The following is an 18,024-nucleotide window of genomic DNA, read 5'->3' as shown; positions in this document are numbered from 1 at the left end:
TAATTGTGTGAGGAGGTCATAAAGTGAGGGGAATAGAGAGTGAGAAGAGAGGAGGAGAGAAGAAAGAAGAGTGAGGGACGAGAGAGAGAGATATGAGAGAGAGGTGTGAGAGCTTAAAGTTTGGGATTGTGTTTGGCTAACTAGGTTAGCCTTTTAGGGCCTTACTATGCTTGCATGTGTGCTACATTTATGGGGGAGGAGAATGAAGTAATGAGGGAGAGAAGAGAGAGGGCTGCGTGAGGGAGAGAAACCGAGAGGGAGTGAGAGACATTGAGAGAGGTCGGGAGATAGAGAGAGTGAGAGAGAGTGAGAGAGATCGAGAGATAGAGAGAGTGAGAGAGAGTGAGAGATATAGAAAAAATATATACATATATGCTTGAATACTTTACATCACTAATTTAGTGTGTAGGAATATATCCCACGGAAATATATTTATTTTCGTGTGGGAAAAACTTATCTCAATTATGATATTACAATATCATAATAACAATGCATCAAAATCATATGTGAATATTCTACCACGTAAAATATTTAAATCACATAGACAATTCAATAAAATATAGGGCGAAGATAGGTTTCTCTATAAGAGAATTTATATGACCCGAGAAAAATAATATCGCCTTCTATAATTCTCAAAAATAATTCTTATCTCATTTATTCGCCCACGTGCATGATTCCTCTAGCTACTATTTAAATACTCAATTTAAATACGAGCTAGGGCACAAATAACTTCTCAAAATACGGGGTGTTACATCATACCATGACAAAGCCTGCGTTGTCGACCATCTTGCTGATGTTCTGGATTTCCATCCCACTGTTCGTTGTCGACCATCTTCAATAGCTTTGTTAGGAATTTGTACTCTATTTGCGTCGTCCACGCATAGTCGCCCCTATCGACAGGGTACCACATCTCACGTTGAATGAAATCTATGGTGTTGAGATAATTCATTTTGTAACAAAACGAAGTAATGAAACTAACTCAAAATGATTTGTGATGTGAGACCTCCTCATCCCTTAAATAGAGTACGAAAATGTGTTACAAACTATTGCACTCATGAGTTATATACTATTGTACCCGTGACATTCGAGTTGTCATTCAAAAAAGTTATACATTATTGCACCCGTGACCATCGTGGTCACGATCGTGACCATCGTGGGCACATTCGTGGCCATCGTGGACCACGATCGTGTCCATCGTGCCCACGATGGCCCAATCGTGGGGTCCTGTCGTGGACACGATGGTGCTCCAGGATGGCCACGATCGTGCCCACGATCTTTAACACCGTGAGTTCGTACACTTTATTCGAAAAACATGTGGGACATAATTGATTCGTCTCATTAATTCTACTTTCCTGTGAGTTTGAACACATTTTCCGAAAAATACATTCGTGACTTTCGAGTTGTCATTCAAAAAAATTATACACTATTGCACCCGTGACCACCGTGGTCACGATCGTGACCATCGTGGGCACACATTCGTGGCCATCATGGACCACAATTGTGCCCACGATGGTACGATCGTGGGGTCCTGTCGTGGACACGATGGTGGTCCACAATGACCACGATCGTGCCCACGATGATCACGGGTGCAATAGTATTACACATTCTCAAAAAATGAGAAGAAAATCGTTCTCCATTTAATGGGATCAAACCCCCACTCCTCATATAAACTTTTTTTTTCGCACAAAATGAACTATCTAAACACTCTTGATGTGTTTCAACGTAATTTGTGGTACTCCGATGATTTAAGGAACGAATGGACGTTGGATATAGAGTATTACTTCCTACTGAAGCTGATGAGGATGGTCGACAATGAGGTTTGGGATGGCAGTCCACAGCATATGGAAATCGACCGCGCTCGTGACCTTACTGCAAAAATGAACCGTGAGTTTGATGTGAATCATGGTAGAAATTTTTACAACGTTAAGATTCACACACTGAGGTCCCGATATCTTTTATTTGGAAACCTCCTTAAGGATTCCAATGTGAAATGGGATCCCTTGCATAACGACATTCGAATAAGCTTCGACCAGTTGCTCGAGTATTGTGCGGCATGATACAAACATTGTATTACATATCCTTATTTCTAATAAGTTTACATACTTTTAAGTAAAACGTTTTTGTTTTTTGTTGTTGTAGATTGATGAAGGGTATGCTGCGTACCAGTGGCACGGAGACCCGCTGTTTTTCTTACTCCATGGAGAGTTTTATCGTGAGGACGATTAAATCTTTTCAGAAATGTTCGTAGAAATTGTAATAAATCATGTATGTTGTGTGATGATAATAAATGTCGATTAAATCATGTCCCGTAATAAATAATGTATGTTGTGTGATGATAATAAATATCGATTAAATCATGTCCCGTAAATGAATGTAATGAATGTCATGATGGCAGATTCATTCCCACGATGGTCACGATCGTGATCACGATGGGAGGCTGCCATCGTGATCATGGCGGGAGGCTGCCATCATGGCAGACTTTATGAAAAACACCAACATCCACTATAAAAAACTCAATTGCTAAAAAAAACGGATAAAATTCAACCTAAATAAACATTAAAATAGATATTGGACAAAAAGTTCGTTCTAAGAGGTGACAAAAAGTTCATTCTAAGAGGTGACAAAATGTTCGTTCTAAGAGGTGACAAAAAGTTTAACAACTGTTACATTTATTCACGGAGGGGCATTGGACATGCTCTAATATCATGACCCTCTTCTCGATAATTGCTACATCTTTTTTCCTCCGACGTCTCTGGGTCGATTGTGCTTCCTCCATATCATGAGATGGTTCATCTGTGGCATGAGAAGGTTCCTGAGAAGTTTCCTCAACCTCTGCTTCTTGAAATGGAACATTCAAATCCACCTCATCCACGGGGATAGATATTGTGCATTTTTTTCTATTGTGTCTCGTTCCATTACACCTAGAGCACACTTGACGCCGTCGTGAGGGTAGTCCTTCAACTGTTGACCAAGCACGACTCATCTTTGGATGCCCAGACTGATGTAGACTCTCCGGATCGGGAGGACTACAATAGATTGATAAGACATCTCCTGGCACATTCCATTCATTCGGATGTGGTATTGGACTAACATGTTTGGCATAAGTTTGTGTCAACTCATATTGTTTGAAATATTTGTGTACGAAATCGTACACATTCAAACCATTGCCCGCCCACCTAATAAAATAATATAATTTCGGTTTAAAAACAAATTAAAAAGTAATTAAATAAAATAATTTTTTCATACCTTATAGCGGCAATCGCATGCTTGCATGGAATTTTATCCTCATCAAACTCTCGACACTCACAAGTCCAATTCTGAAGATCGACTTGATATTCCTCTTCAACTTTATACACAAGTCCTATGGTGGCTCGAACAGTAAGAGAGAGACTTGCTTGCACAAAATTAGATAGCTTGTTGAAAGTAGACACCGTTAACACATGATCTCTCGATTCAGCCGATGTACGTCGCTCGTCAAACCAATCCTCCAAAAGTGTGCGAAATGATTCAAGTAAAGAGAACACTGGTAAACGCCTAGCTCACCACAACCGAGAGTTAAAAGATTCCGCTGCATTAGAGGTCATGCAGCAATGAAAGTCGTCGGTGAGCTCCATCCGGACTAGCGTCGTGCAGCAATGAAAAAAACTTTTCGAACACTTCGTGACGATAAGAATATGCTGCTTCATAGCTTTTATGTTGGTCACTCACAATTAATAAATCTTCTGGAGGATTGTAACACCGCCGTAGATTGTAGAGAAAATAAGTCTGTGTCTTATCATTCTCTATCGGACCGAGGCCAATTGCTAGAGGAAACACTTGATCGTTCCCATCCTTTATCACAGCGACAAATAACACTCCTCTGTTCTTTCTCTTGAGGTGGGTCCCGTCTGTTACAATCACCGGTCGAAGATACTGCTCAAAAGCCCGAATACTTTGCCCGAGGGCAACAAACATGTGGCAGAACACTCTATCACGAGTCGTCTGCAAATCATAAACAGTCCCTGGATTACATTCTATAGAGTCGTTTGCAAATCATAAACAAATCATATTGAAGTCACCATATGTTCTCTCTATCGCCTGCTGCCTAGTTCGGACTGCGAAGCAATATAGCATTTGAACGCCATACTTACTATGCATCTCAGCAATCATCTCATTTGGCCTCAAAACGACCTTCTCATTGATTAATTTTTTGGCAAAATAATATGCAGCAACCTCGCTGCTCACAGACCGTGCTGTAGTAGCACGATTCAAATCCGCCTGACATGTGTGATCCAATGTCAACTTAGTAATTCTCCAAAGAGTTGCAGCCTCTACTGCACATAATCTAAAAGTGCAGTTCTTTCTACCACTCTTGTATATGTACACTGCACGAGAATCTGTAGAACGATTGGTTACAAACTTTAGGTAGTGCGCGAAATGATAAATTCCTATAGTTATCCTCAACTCTACTTTGGATCGAAATATGGTCCCTACCTCGAGCAGTTCGGACACTGATGGATAATACTCTTCCCACCCCAACTATAATATGCTTTCAATGTGCGGAACTGGAATATCCCAATCGCGCGAGGCACCTTAATGCTCAACATAGCTTGGAGTCAGCATATCCGATGAAAAATGTCGCAACTCATTGCGACGATCTTCCACATCGTCTTCAGATGTAGACACTGCTTCATCTTCGTCATAATCCTCATCGAACACCTCTTCATCATCTTCCTCATGATGCACACCCGAGGTACTACCTCTCACAGTGTTGCGGCTCACATTAATCTCGGGGCCGGAAAAACTGTCGTTCTCAATCACATAAACCTCCGGATTCTCTCTAGAATCTACTAACCATCGAAGTAACTCCATATCGCCCCTCAACAAAACTTTTGCTTTAATGCCGTTGATGTTTGTGACGTACCATAACGTATATTCGGTCTCTTTTCGACTGCACGAACCCTCTCTAATAAGCTCCACGAGGTTAGCACGATTAATTATGCCGGAATCGATATAAGCCACAAAGAATTCCCCATTTGTATATGTTAATCGCTCCCAACGACCTCCATAATGTATCATAATACGTCTCCCCGACATCTGAGATTAACAAAATATAATATAAACAGTCAACAAACCATTAAAAGTACCTAAAAAATAAGGTCTGCCAACTCCACGATCGCAGCACACCATCGTGGTCACGATGACACTCACGATCGTGACCACATCGTGAGCACGATGGTGTGCTGCGATCGTGAGTCACGATGGTGGTCACGATCGTGAGTGCCATCGTGACCACGATGGTGTGCTGCGATCATGTGAGCTACACCCTAAACCCTAATAACACGACGTCGAAACTTAAACCCTAATGTGCGACCTATTTCAAACAAAATAAATAATATTCATGATCAACATATATATTTGCATGAGATCAAAACGTTCAAACAACGAAACAATCATAAAAGTCATTTTTCTCATGTTTTTTTTTTCTCCCATATTTCATGCTTTTGAGTAGTAGACGGAAGAACGAAACAAACATACATTTATATGAAGTGAGATGAACAAAGTAATGCCTCTTTATGTTTCCTTCTTTCTTTATGCTCGATCTTTCGATTTCTTTGATGAGGGTTTTGGTTTTGATTCGTGGTTGTTTTTGTTTCTTTAGTTACAAATGAGAAGTTGTGTTTAAACAACTAAAAGCCTCCCACAATTATTACCACCAACAACCTCTTCATCACAAAAGTTATTTCTAGTCTCAACCGAAAGATTCACCAAATCTGTACTTCATTAATGACATTCCGGAGTTCAAGGCAGTCATGTGTTGCCATCGTGCCCATCGTGCCCGTTGTGTCTATCGTGCCCATCGTGTCTATCGTGCCCGTCGTGCCCACGAGCGGTGGCAATCGACGGGCGTGGGCACGGTCGCGGCAATCGACGGGCGGGGGTCATGATGCGAGGCACGATGGGCAGTTTGGGAAGGATAGGGCGAAGGCACGACAGGCATGATGGGCTCGACGGGGTGGGGGACACGACGGTCGTGGCCATCGTGCCCACGATGGCCACGATGATCGTGACACTATCGTGAAGATCGTGCCCACGGCGGACACGACGGTCGTGACCACGATCGTGGCCATCGTGTCCGCGCGATCGTGGGAACGGGTTGACTTTGTCTTCAAGTGTTGGGGTATTTTAGTCCTTTCGCAGATTTTGGTATACAAAAGAGTTGTTTTTAAAGAGGGGCTAAAAAACATATCACTTTTAAAATGTGGTATTTTTTTTATAAGTTTCCTCTATATATATTCATGCACTTTGTTTGTCTTGCTTTAATGTAATTTTTTTATCTAAAAATTACATTCTTCTATCTTTTATTGAAAAAATATTACATTATTAATTGGTCAAATTAAAATTCTCAATAAAAATAAAACTATATTCCATAAAAATTTATTAGAGATTGGAGATATTACATATTTTCATGCACTTTGTTCGTCCCGCTTTTATGTAATTTTTATTTCAAAATTACATTCTTTTATCTCTTATTGAAAAGAAATCATGTAATTTTTTTATCTCAAAATTAAATTAGTAATGTATCAAATCAAAATTCTCAATAAAAATAAAAATATTTATTAACCATCAAAATTCGGTACAAACAATATTACTTGAAAATTAAAATTGGTAAAATTAAATTTGCCAGTCAATTAAAAATAGAACTATTTATTTGGCCAACGAATTAATTAGTAAAATTATACTCCCTCCGTCCATGAAAGAACTTCCTAGGAGGGAGCGACACGAGTTTTAAGAAAAAATATTATTGAGTGTATTAAGAGTGGATAAAAGGTAGTTGAGTGTATTGGGAGTGGTGAAAAGGTGTAATAATTAATATTGGGAGTTGTGAAAGTGAAAAGTAAGAGGATTATAAGTGGTGGGGTATAGTCCAAAAATAGGTAGGAAGTTCTTTTGTGGACGTCCCAAAAAGAAAAGATAGAAAGTTCTTTCGTGGACGGAGGGAGTATTTAAGGTAGTTATAGCATGATCATGCTTGGTTTCCTTGTTGAATGGGAGAATAAAATATGGGTTATTGCCGTAAAATACATCAAGTTTTCAATTTTCAGGTTTATATCATCACTTTTTTTTTGCCAGAAAATACATGAATCTACAATTTGTTCGCAAAAATCTCACGATGAGTAACTCCGACGAAATCGAAACTTATGTGTCATTTACGTGACTTATGTGGCACAAACGTAGCATTTAATTTATATGAGAGTGATGATGATGTGTTGCCACATCCCCCACCCCCCCCCCAACACCCACAGGAGGAGGGGGTGCTGTTTGGTCTGCGGCAGATGGGGGCTCTGTTGGCGAAGAGGGGCGGTTGCAGTTGAACGAGGACCGCGGCGGCGATTGCTGCTGTGGTGGCGAAGGAGGGCGGTGAAGAGAGGAGGGTATGTGATGTGTGTGTGTGTGTGTGTCTAAGAGAGAGAGAGAGAGAGAGAGAGAAGTGTGTGTATGTGTGATTTGGCAATTCCGGCAGCCACGTTGGCAATCCGACTGCCACCTCAGATTAATTTTGGCGAAATTGTAAATGGTGGGACAACTGCGAACAAATTATAAATTCATGTATTTTTTGGCAAAAAAAGGTGATGATATAAATCAGAAAATTGGTAAACTTGATGTATTTTACGGCAATAACCCCAACAAAATACTTCGTTTGATGAAGTTTTGTAAAAAATCAATGTGGGATTAAAAAAAAAGTTGTTGGAAACCTTGTGGAATATCCTAACCCTTGTTTTGATGATACCAAAATTCATAGGACTTAACTGTAATAGACTAGAATCGTTTTTGAACTCAAGTGTTAGAGTTCGTTTCTAGTTTAGTTTGCGGTGTCGAAGACTGAAGACTGAAGAACGAAGGACTGAAGACTGAAGACTGCAGATACCAACTGAAGTATCAGTTGAAGACTGATTATTTAATGCGCGCAATGGACTGATACTAAAGTCAAGTATCAGTTGAACATTCATCCTAGGACTGATCTTCCAACGTTCAGAGGAAGCCACGTACGCACAAGTACAGCCGCATTAAATGCAGAGATCTCAGGATATCCTTATCTCTGCAGAGGTCATTCCTATCTAGTGGTTACTTTTCAGAGACGTCACATCTCCTGTCCATCAAAGAGAGCCGTTTCCACCCAGACAAGGAACCTCGAAGATTGAAGCCTCAGCCCAAATTTGAATTGCTCTCCAACGGAAGAAATCTTGAGGACGATCTACGCCAACGGATCTATTCAAGAGCTCTCCTACAAATAGCGCTCGAGGATCACTTCAACCTTCGCCGATTTAACGACATAAGCTGAAGCTCTGCCGAAATTGCTACTCAGCCTAAAGCTTAACCTCCCCAAAGCTTGAATCGAAGAAGAGAATTCCAAAGCCAAAATCAGTCACTGCTGATTATACACATTCTCTTAGACCCTAGGAATATATCTGTTTTAAACTTGCTTCAAAGAACTTGTTCTTTGTAAGTATAGTTGACACTCGTTCAAACCTCCCCTCCATAAGAGTGTTTGAGTGGTTCGGAGTTCAGGAAGGTACTCCGAACTCTGAGTGAGAAGTCTGAGCACGTGTTGTGCTGAGCAGAGAAATCCGACGCGAGTGAAGCGTGGGTACTGAAGAAGGGTTTTCTTCAGTGGAGTGGTTGTGTGCACCAGGCAAGCACACGGTTCGGTTTGCAGTGCACCAGTTAAGCACTTGCGGAGTGGATTGTTGGTCTGATCAACCAACCGTGGATGTAGGAAAGGGTTTTTCCGAACCACGTAAAAGTCTCTGTGTTGTTTACAGCTTTCAGTTTTACATTCATACTTGTGTTATTTCTATTGATAAACTGAATACTGATTAACAACATAGAGCAACCTAAAAATCAACAACTTGCTCCACCGAGGCTATTACGAAACTAAGTTTAATTTCCGCTGCGTATGATATCGGTCTGACTGAACTATCCTCCGATAGTCAGGAAGAGTGATATCATCTCTGTTTTAGCAAACACGACTGAAGCCCTTACTTGCATCAGTTAAGTTCCAGCAACTTAACTGATAACTCGTTACTGAAGAGCTTTCAGTATCAGTCGTCAACCCTGTTGGTCAAAACTGATTTCAGTAAAACAGGAGTCCTTGTTTGCATGCAAAGCTTCGTTTTGATCTCTGACTGAGATCCCTCTGATTGAGGATTATTCAAAAATAGCCTATAGGTGTATTCCCCCACCCCCCATACACCTATTCGAGACCCTCAGGACCTAACAAAAGTATAATTATTAGATTAATAAAAATTAATAAATATGAAATTACTTGAAGAATTAAGATAAATAAAAAAGTAAAAATATGGTAATTCCACATTGGACTCATCCATTTCCTTTTATATATAAGATATAATTTGTTGTATATTTTTTTTTTTGATCAATTATAATTTGTTGTATATAGAGTAGACATTAACAATAAATTCTATAATAACAAAAGATTATAAATTTAAATGAAACTTTCCTTATAATTTAATGATACTTTTGTTATCAGCAAATGACACATGTACCCATAGAGGTACATACTCAACTTTGCGATCAGTTAATAGCTTAGTAACAAACAAGATGCTGCATAAGTTTCTTACATACAAATGACATTATCTGTATATATAAATCACACAACAAATAGAAGACATTATAGAGTTCAAATGACATTGTCCATATGTATAAATGAAACTACAAACAGTGAAACAGAGCACAAGAGCACTATCGAGCTCAAACTACACTGCCTATACAAATGACATTGTCTATATATTTAAATCACACTAAAAACATAATACAATAGCACTGTGTGGACTACAAATGACAAACCCTAAACAAAGTAAATGTAAACCTCTAGATAAAGTAAAAAAAAATTAACAAAAATGTCGGAGATAGAACAAATCTTGCCTAAGATCCACCGCTGTGATTATGGTAGAGGCACCTAAGATGTGGGTACAACATCAATGTTAGAGATGTTGGAGACGGTCTCGAGAAGAAAATACATGCGATGGCGAGATGGAAATATAGACAAAATAAACCCTAATTACAATGTAGATCATTTTAACCGAAAATCCGTGAGAAATCAAATGAATACTATAAACCCTAGACAAAGTAAATAAAATAAAAAATAAACAAAAATAATCAGACATAGAATGAACCTTGTTAGAAAGTGAGAGAGTGAGAATAGAGTAAAAGGCTTCTGGAATTGGCATTGTTGACGGAGGTAAATCGCCGTTGAAACCGTCTGAGAGGAGTGAATGGTGACAACGACTGTTGAAATCACGAGGATAGGTTCAACGGGTGACAAGAGGTGAGAATGCCTTTTGGAATCCGCAATCCACTAGTATTTATATATCGGGTTGGGTCGCAAACAGACCCCGTTGCATCATTGCAATTATGCAATTGCAACATGTTGTTCACAAGACTACCTCAATTAAAAATAATAAAAAAATAGTAAAATACATAGCAATTAACCATTTCATCTCAAGCAAAATTTAGGAAAAAAGTAATGGAAAGAAAATGAATAACTTTTGACTAACGATAAGTTTCTTTGACAAAAATGGTGGAAAGTAAATATTTTGGCATTTTTTTCACTCTTTTCAAATGTTATGTAGGATGATTTTGCTCGAACATAATTTTTTTTTAACAAATAGTTGATTTTCCTTAATCACTCCAATTTTCTTTGATAAAAATGGTGGAAAGTAAATATTTTGACATTTTTTTTTTCTTTTTTCAAATGTTTTGTAGGTTTGATGATTTTGCTCGAATATGATTTTTTTTTTAACACAGTTGATTTTCCTTAATCACTCCAATTTATGACAATACTAATTTGATACTCTCCCCGTCCCAGCTTTTAATATCCATATTTCCATTTTAATTCGCCACATTTTTGTATTCACTTATGTTTTTAGTAATAGTAGGTGTAACTCTTACTCCACTTTAATTACTTCAACACTCACATAAAAGGTCAGAACACTCAATCATTTTATTAAAACTCGTGTCATTCTCAAATGAATACTAAAAATTAAAATGAAGGAAGTAATATTTGTCCCATGAGTAATATTTTCCATGGGCCATTGATATGATAAACTATTTTTTCTACTTCAAAAAACATGAGATAAAAATGAGGACACCACTAAAATATGATATCTTTTCATAACCCTCTTTTTTCTTATAATAAATTTGATTAAAACACACATAAATGAACAATAAAACTCGACATAAAATTGTTGCTAAGGTAATCACTAGTAGAATACATCATAAATAACCATTTCATCCCAAACAAAATTATTTGGGAAAAAGTACAAGATAAAAGAAAGTAATTTGTGACTAAGTGAACAATATCAACCGAGATAAAAATGTGTAAAGACAAACACTGCCCCAAACAATCACCCCATTTTTTCCCACCTAACAAACATCAAAATAATGGCAACTACAAACTAAAAAGATGAGATTCTAGACCAACACTACAACATACGATACATGAGTTCAACTCCAAGGATAAATTGTACAAAGTAATTCGTTCTACAGTACAAATACAGAAAAAGAGAAGCCCAAGTATTGAACTAAATCGCTACACGACACTTACCCGTGAATCGGCGTGCATGCTGTTGTTTGAAGGCGAGCGCTTAAGAGACAAGATTCCTCAAATAGAAGCCTCCATAAACAAGGAATACTATGGGGATGAGGTCAGTAAGAAGCAAGATTGCAGAATCAGAGTCCGCTAACCGGGCAAAGTCACATTGATGTCAGTAGGCTTGTTCCTCGATTCTTGGGGCATCGAAGACCAACTATCCCCACGAAACGACGGGGATGTATGGAAGGCGTCTTCCATCCCTGCACTAGAGATGGGTACGGCAGCAGTAGGTATGATAGATAAGGAGTCAGGTTTTTGTTTCTTAGTCTTCTGCTCGAGCTGGTTGCCTGCGAGGAAGCTTCCTACCACAATCTATTGCAAATCACGAGAACTCAGAATCATTGTAATATATCAAAATAGTCATTCTCGCATTGTAAAGATAAAAATAGCCACAAAGATTTAAAAAACATGATCATTTTTTGCTTAAAAGTACTATTTTCCACTTAATTCATGTGAATTAGCCTTAATTTACGATTAGGAAGCTTCGCGGATGTGAATTGTAGGCAAAATAGGGTCAATTCCTACTTAGAAGCTTAGGCTAGATATGATCAATTCACGATTAAATGGCTTTGTGGTTGTGAATTGTGGGCAAAACAGGATTATAGGCAAAACTAGGTCAATTCAAGACCAACATGCTTCATGGTTATGAATTGTAGGCAAAATAGGGTCAATTCATGACTAAGGAGCTTTGTGGTTGTAAACTATTGTACTAATAAGGGTAAAATTGTAAGGGTAGCTATTGTTTATCTTCACAATAAAAAAATGATTATTTTATTAGTTTACTCATGATTGTTATATGAAAAGATAATATGTATCTACTAAGAAAAAGATTATACGGTAATGGAAATGTAAATACAGCAAAATTCACTTATGTGCTCATACCTGTACAGGGCTCGCGGCTACTAATAAGCCAGCAACTCCACCTCCAACGACACGCCCATCAGGACTAGCCAAAGAAACACTCATGCCACCGGATCTGTTTCTCATTCCACCAGTCTCCGAAGGCATGAATGAACCAGTCAACGACAGTATCTCAAAGCGACCCTGCTCAGCACAACTAATAAAGATCAAAAATATATTGGTCGATGACAGCCGACTGACATCTGAATGAAAAGAATAACTAGCTAGTAGCTAAGCTCTCGTGAAATGAATAAATATTGAAGGTCCCTGCTTGACATTTACACAGGGTCTTGCTTTAGGTAGAACAGCATAATATCTAAATGGATATTGTTCAAACTTGTACGTTCCGTTTCATCCAAACTAACGTGGCATATACCATGGATAATTGACTAGTCTGACAGGCAATGAATTACTATTTGAAAAATATAACAAACAGTTTTGTAACAATATTGTATCTCAAACAATACAATAGTCACACAACCAACATTTGAAGACTATTGTATTGCTTGAGATACCTGTGTTGTTGGTTCAAGTTGTCCAATTCTAAACAGGCATTGTACTTAGCAAATAGGAGAGCTTTGACAAAAGAACAAATTATGGTCTTTGACCCAATGAACTAAAGAGTACAAACGGAAGAAAATCCATTGTACGTTGGTTTCAATATCCTACTTAGGGTGTGTTCTCTTTGATCGAAAAGGGTAAAAACATGTATTTTCACCATTTTTCCATTCTTTTCACGTGTTATGTAGGGTGGATAATTTCCCGATCAGGATGGAAAATTTTCTCGAGCAACCTCTTTTCCCTCGTATCATCGAGTATTGATGTGATAATATTTTCCCATATAAAATGTAGGAAGTGGGATAAACTTTTTTTTTTTAACCCTAGCGAACATGGGATAAAAAAGGTGGGAACCACTAAAATGTAATAAAAAAATTTCCATCTTCTCTTATCTCTTCTTTTATAAATTTGCAACCAAAGAGAACACACATTTAATGGTATTTTGTTATTGCAACATAATAGACAACTTAAAGGCTACATTTGAGGTCCAATGCTACAAAAAAAAAATCTATACAGCCCACAAGATGTATGACATATCATGAAAATGAGGAAAAGAAAGTCGAATTTGAAGCTGCAACTAATGATACATATTTGGTTTAAAAAAACTAATGATACATATCAAGATCTGCTTCTATATTATAAAATAAATAAATAATTATTAATTGGAATGTTGAACGCTATTAATTTAGCACATCAATATTATGACATAAATGCATTCAGGTTCCTCCGACAAGACAAAGGCTACTTCAGGAGAACATATTAAGGCATTCCTGCCTGACATATGATTGAAATGGCAACTGGAGTTATCGAACTCCTAATCATGAAATGCACTAATATTTTCATCTGCTAATACTGAAGTCATTAAAGCCAATAATAATCTATTATGATTCTACTCCTCAAAATATAAACAACAAAAGATCATGATGCATTCAACGATTTTTCTAGTTCAAATCCAAGGGCAAAGATAAGCGAATCATAAATCAGGCACCAAATGAGATTCAACTTCGGAAGACATATTTCAGAACCAGAAATGGCTAAAATAAATCAATTCTGCTTATAAACCACAAACTAGACTTTAGTTATAACTAAACATAAACCAGATATAGAAAAATATATGTCTAGTATAAACTATTTGAATATCATGTATGCTAGATTTTTAAAGTATATGCCATGAAAAGGTATTCTTAAACCAAAATAATAATAATAATAATAATAATAATAATAATAATAATAATAATAATAATAATAATAATAATTCAATTATTAAAATCAAAAGCATCATCCATAGAAGTAGAAGAAGTCCAAGAAACCCAAGTAAAATATTCAAAATGAATATGCATAAAAATGGTAAATTCATGGAAAGTTTTGAAAGAGAGATATTTCGATTAGTAGAATAAAGTAAAGAAAGTTTAAACTATTGTAGCACCTCATACGTCAATGTACCACCGGAAGAATCAGGTTGACGAAGAGTTACACTTGAAATTACACCATTAGCCGAGAGAATGCATATTGCCCGGGGGCCTTGTTGAGAGAAGGATATAACTTTCATGGTGACATCCTGCAACGTATAAAGATAAAATCATGCATCCCCTGTTTTTAAACTTACACCTTCACCTCAGAGACTAACACACAAATGGATTGTTTGAATAAGCGATTTAAAAAGTAGGAATTGGTACATAAGACTTACAAACTTATAGCTATTTGTAACAACGATTGGTCAGACTTAGGTTAAACATGAGAAAATACAATGTAAGGTACGAAAAGAATCGCAAGCAGACAGCAGAATGTATTTTGACAATGCTCGCACACAGAATTAAATACTTCAAAGGCATCCAATCACATTTACTCTAGAAATTAAGTGAGAGATAATTCGAGCAAGATTAACACAAAATGGAAATGGAAATAGGATGACAAAGAATTTATCTACTAAATAGGAGTGTTTTATCGCTTTTTACCTCTCCAGCATTGACCGTGATGATATGAGGCGTAAAATTAGCACCTACCGAACATGAAACCCATTCGCCTACAAAATCGAAAATAGCATCAATCAGCAACTAAGATCTGAAGAAGGCTTGATATGTCTGCAATCCATTTTCTTGCACCAGCAAAAAATCCAATATACATTGTGTTACACAAAATTTAAATACAGTGGAAAAAACACGAATTGCTTGATATTTTTTGCATCTTCTACTGCTCAAGGCAGGTGAATAATGAATAAGTTTCATCTAGATAACTATTATCAGAGCTTAGACAATAGGGACAACTAAATACTACCACTTTTTTTTATCTCATTTTCCACTAGAAAGGGACACTAGATAAATCAAATCCACAACCTTAAACAAGGGCACATGGAGTCAGGTCTGATGCTTAAATATCATGTTTTAACACAACAATACATCGGACAAAAAAAGACACAAAAATTACAAGATAATACACCTTATTGAAGCAAGGTAAAGCCTCAGATAGTGAATTTTAACAAATAGCATCACTCACATTGCAAAAAAAGCAACTCTATTCCAGAAAAGAAAAAAAGAAAAGATAAAAACAAAACAAGCAATCCCTTACACCAAATGAATGCAGAACTCAAGTCATTACTAAAGTGCAACTGCCAGTTAATTCAAGAACTCCAAAAGGGGTAAAAAAAAACAAAAAAAACAAAAAAACAAAAAAAAGGGGTTCTCAGTAACCCCCATTATTTCAAGATTCCCCTTTTTTCCACTTTGAAAACTACCCATTTGCACCAAATTATATCAAAGTTGGATCAACCCATTCACCGGCCCCACACACACTTAAATTCGAACACCATGTGCTTATTTCTAGTGTCGGATTCAGACAACACTACACACCATATGTCACACAGATCGCAACACAAAACCCAACTCCATATCAACATGCATGCACCACACACACACACACACACACACACACACATACCCATACTCTCAGCCTCCATTGCCACCGGCAGCTGAACCTTCGCAGCGGAGGTGATTGACCGGACCTTCCCGCGCTTCGCCACGGCGGAGAAGTCGATAACCGGAGGCGGAGCGGAGGACGAAATCGGCTTCGGCGAGAGAGCCCCAGCCACCGCCCCATCGGGCCCATACTTCCTCGGCCTGCCCCTCTTCTTCTTCAAGCCTGCGACGGCCCCAACCCCGCCCGCTACCGGAGTAGGAGTTGCAGAAGCTGGAGGCGGCGGCGTCACGGCGGCAGCTGGCGGAGCTGATCCAGTGGGGTTTTCGGCGGCTGGCCTGGGGGCCATATGGTAGTCCGACGGAGCATCTGATCCCACCACCGTAACTCCGCTGCTACTCAAATTATTACTGCCTTCCATTAATTTACTCCCAACACAAAAAACAAGTTGGTATCACCTTTTTCTTTTTCAAAACGATCCCATTATTTTTTTTTTATTTTTTTTTGGATGAGAAACTGATGGAAATGAAATTGACAAAACGAACACGTTTGACAAGATTTCTTAACAAGCTATTTTCTGGATTCTGATATGGCATCAGAGTGAAAGCAAGCTCTAAGAATATAAAATAAAATAAATTGGTTGGGAAGAACAAAATTCTTGAGGATGAAGAACGATTTTCGGGGGAAAAGATTGGATTTTTTGGAGTAAAAATCAGAGATTTCGGAGGAAAAAAGATTTTTAGGATTGGGAAAAATGGCGAAAATGAGGTTTATGAAATTAAAAAGGCCAATTTAGTTTCCCTAACTTTTCTCAGATTGTCCGAATTGCAAATTTAAAAATTGTTAGGAAAATATTAAATATTCGGGACATTAATTGTTAATTATTTGAAGCAAGGAAATTATATATTTTGGTTAATAAAAAGGTTTGGAGTCCGGTTGGGGGAAAATTTTAAATTAAACAATGAGAGAAATTAAATAAAGTAATTGTAGTTGGGAAAAGTGAAATTAGGTTGCCAAGGCATGAAGACAACTATCACTCCCTTTTAAATAAAGCGGATAATAAGTATTATATACATTACATAACATCTGTATCCAAATATCAATGGCTAATTTAATTAAAATACTAATTGGGAACCAAATGCAGACAAAAGGAATATGAACAGAAGAAAAGGATGAAATATTCAAATAGCTAAAACCCCAGTTGCTAATAATCTTTAATTCTATAGCTTAGCCATATTCTACCTCATTTCCTTCTTCATTTTAGTCATAATTTCATATTTTTCTATAATTTATAAGATGGAGAAATTAGAAAGGGCAAAAACAATACAAAAACAAAGTCAAATTGAGTTCATAATTGGAAGCATTGGCTAGATGGGTGTGGTCTTCATGGCTCTTCAGCAAATAGCACAAAGAGCTTGGTACATAAAAGCGGTCAGCAGCTTTATAGATTTTTAAGTTTAAACGTCATAATTTTGACACATGATTTTAGTTAGGGATATGCTATTAACAGGGAAAAAATTTCCTTTCTCGTTGTGAAGGACTCATTGTGCAAATAAATTTATAATTTTCTCATACCCACAGGTAGGTTCCGTTAGCGGTAAGTATTTGATCGATCCCACGAGAAGTTGGTGTATTTTTCTCTCTTGTCACAAACTTCACTATCAATCACTTGGGTTGTGCCCTGGTCAGAGCAGTGAGCACGCTTTAGTCGGAGCTCTGAGAACAAAGAACCTAAAATAAAACAAAAGAAAAATTAAAAATAAAAGCAACTTGGTTTGGGCATAGTTTCGTCAAGTCTGGGCACAGTCATCGCTCATAGGTTTAAGGATAGTCATTGTGCCCATGTATCATTGGTTATGGGCAGTCGATCAATAGACTGTGCCCCCATTCTGGGTCACGTGCACATGCCTACCCCATCCTCATCCGTTGACCCAATTGGTCACAGGCATGCCAGAGGCATACTACCACCGCCCACATTAGCCGCACTATGTGGAGCCGGATTT

General features: G+C 37.7%; 1 protein-coding gene across 1 annotated transcript; it reads right to left on the bottom strand.

Annotated features, from left to right (window-relative positions):
• Positions 1-11,262: 11,262 nt before the first annotated feature.
• Positions 11,263-17,062, bottom strand: LOC130992816 (AT-hook motif nuclear-localized protein 1). The gene is made up of 5 exons (XM_057917565.1): positions 16,046-17,062; positions 15,067-15,134; positions 14,538-14,669; positions 12,536-12,697; positions 11,263-11,965 (listed from the first exon to the last, which is right to left on the bottom strand). Exons 1-5 carry the CDS (start codon positions 16,440-16,442, stop codon positions 11,741-11,743), a joined length of 984 nt encoding a protein of 327 aa, XP_057773548.1. The 5' UTR covers positions 16,443-17,062; the 3' UTR covers positions 11,263-11,740.
• Positions 17,063-18,024: the final 962 nt, after the last annotated feature.

Source organism: Salvia miltiorrhiza, chromosome 7, assembly GCF_028751815.1.
Source record: "Salvia miltiorrhiza cultivar Shanhuang (shh) chromosome 7, IMPLAD_Smil_shh, whole genome shotgun sequence".
NCBI classification, from domain to species: Eukaryota; Viridiplantae; Streptophyta; class Magnoliopsida; order Lamiales; family Lamiaceae; genus Salvia; species Salvia miltiorrhiza.
The sequence above is the reverse complement of the archived record's forward strand: the minus strand, read 5'-3'. Positions and strand labels throughout refer to the sequence as shown.

Excerpts from the sequence above, each read along its gene's own strand:
- LOC130992816 (XM_057917565.1), bottom strand. The coding sequence starts at position 16,442 with ATGGAAGGCAGTAATAATTTGAGTAGCAGCGGAGTTACGGTGGTGGGA. Across the intron at positions 15,135-16,045 it reads AATGGAGGCTGAGAGTATGG|GCGAATGGGTTTCATGTTCG; the intron begins GTATGTGTGTGT and ends TCGATTTTGTAG. Across the intron at positions 12,698-14,537 it reads GTGGTACATTGACGTATGAG|GGTCGCTTTGAGATACTGTC; the intron begins GTGCTACAATAG and ends TGTGCTGAGCAG.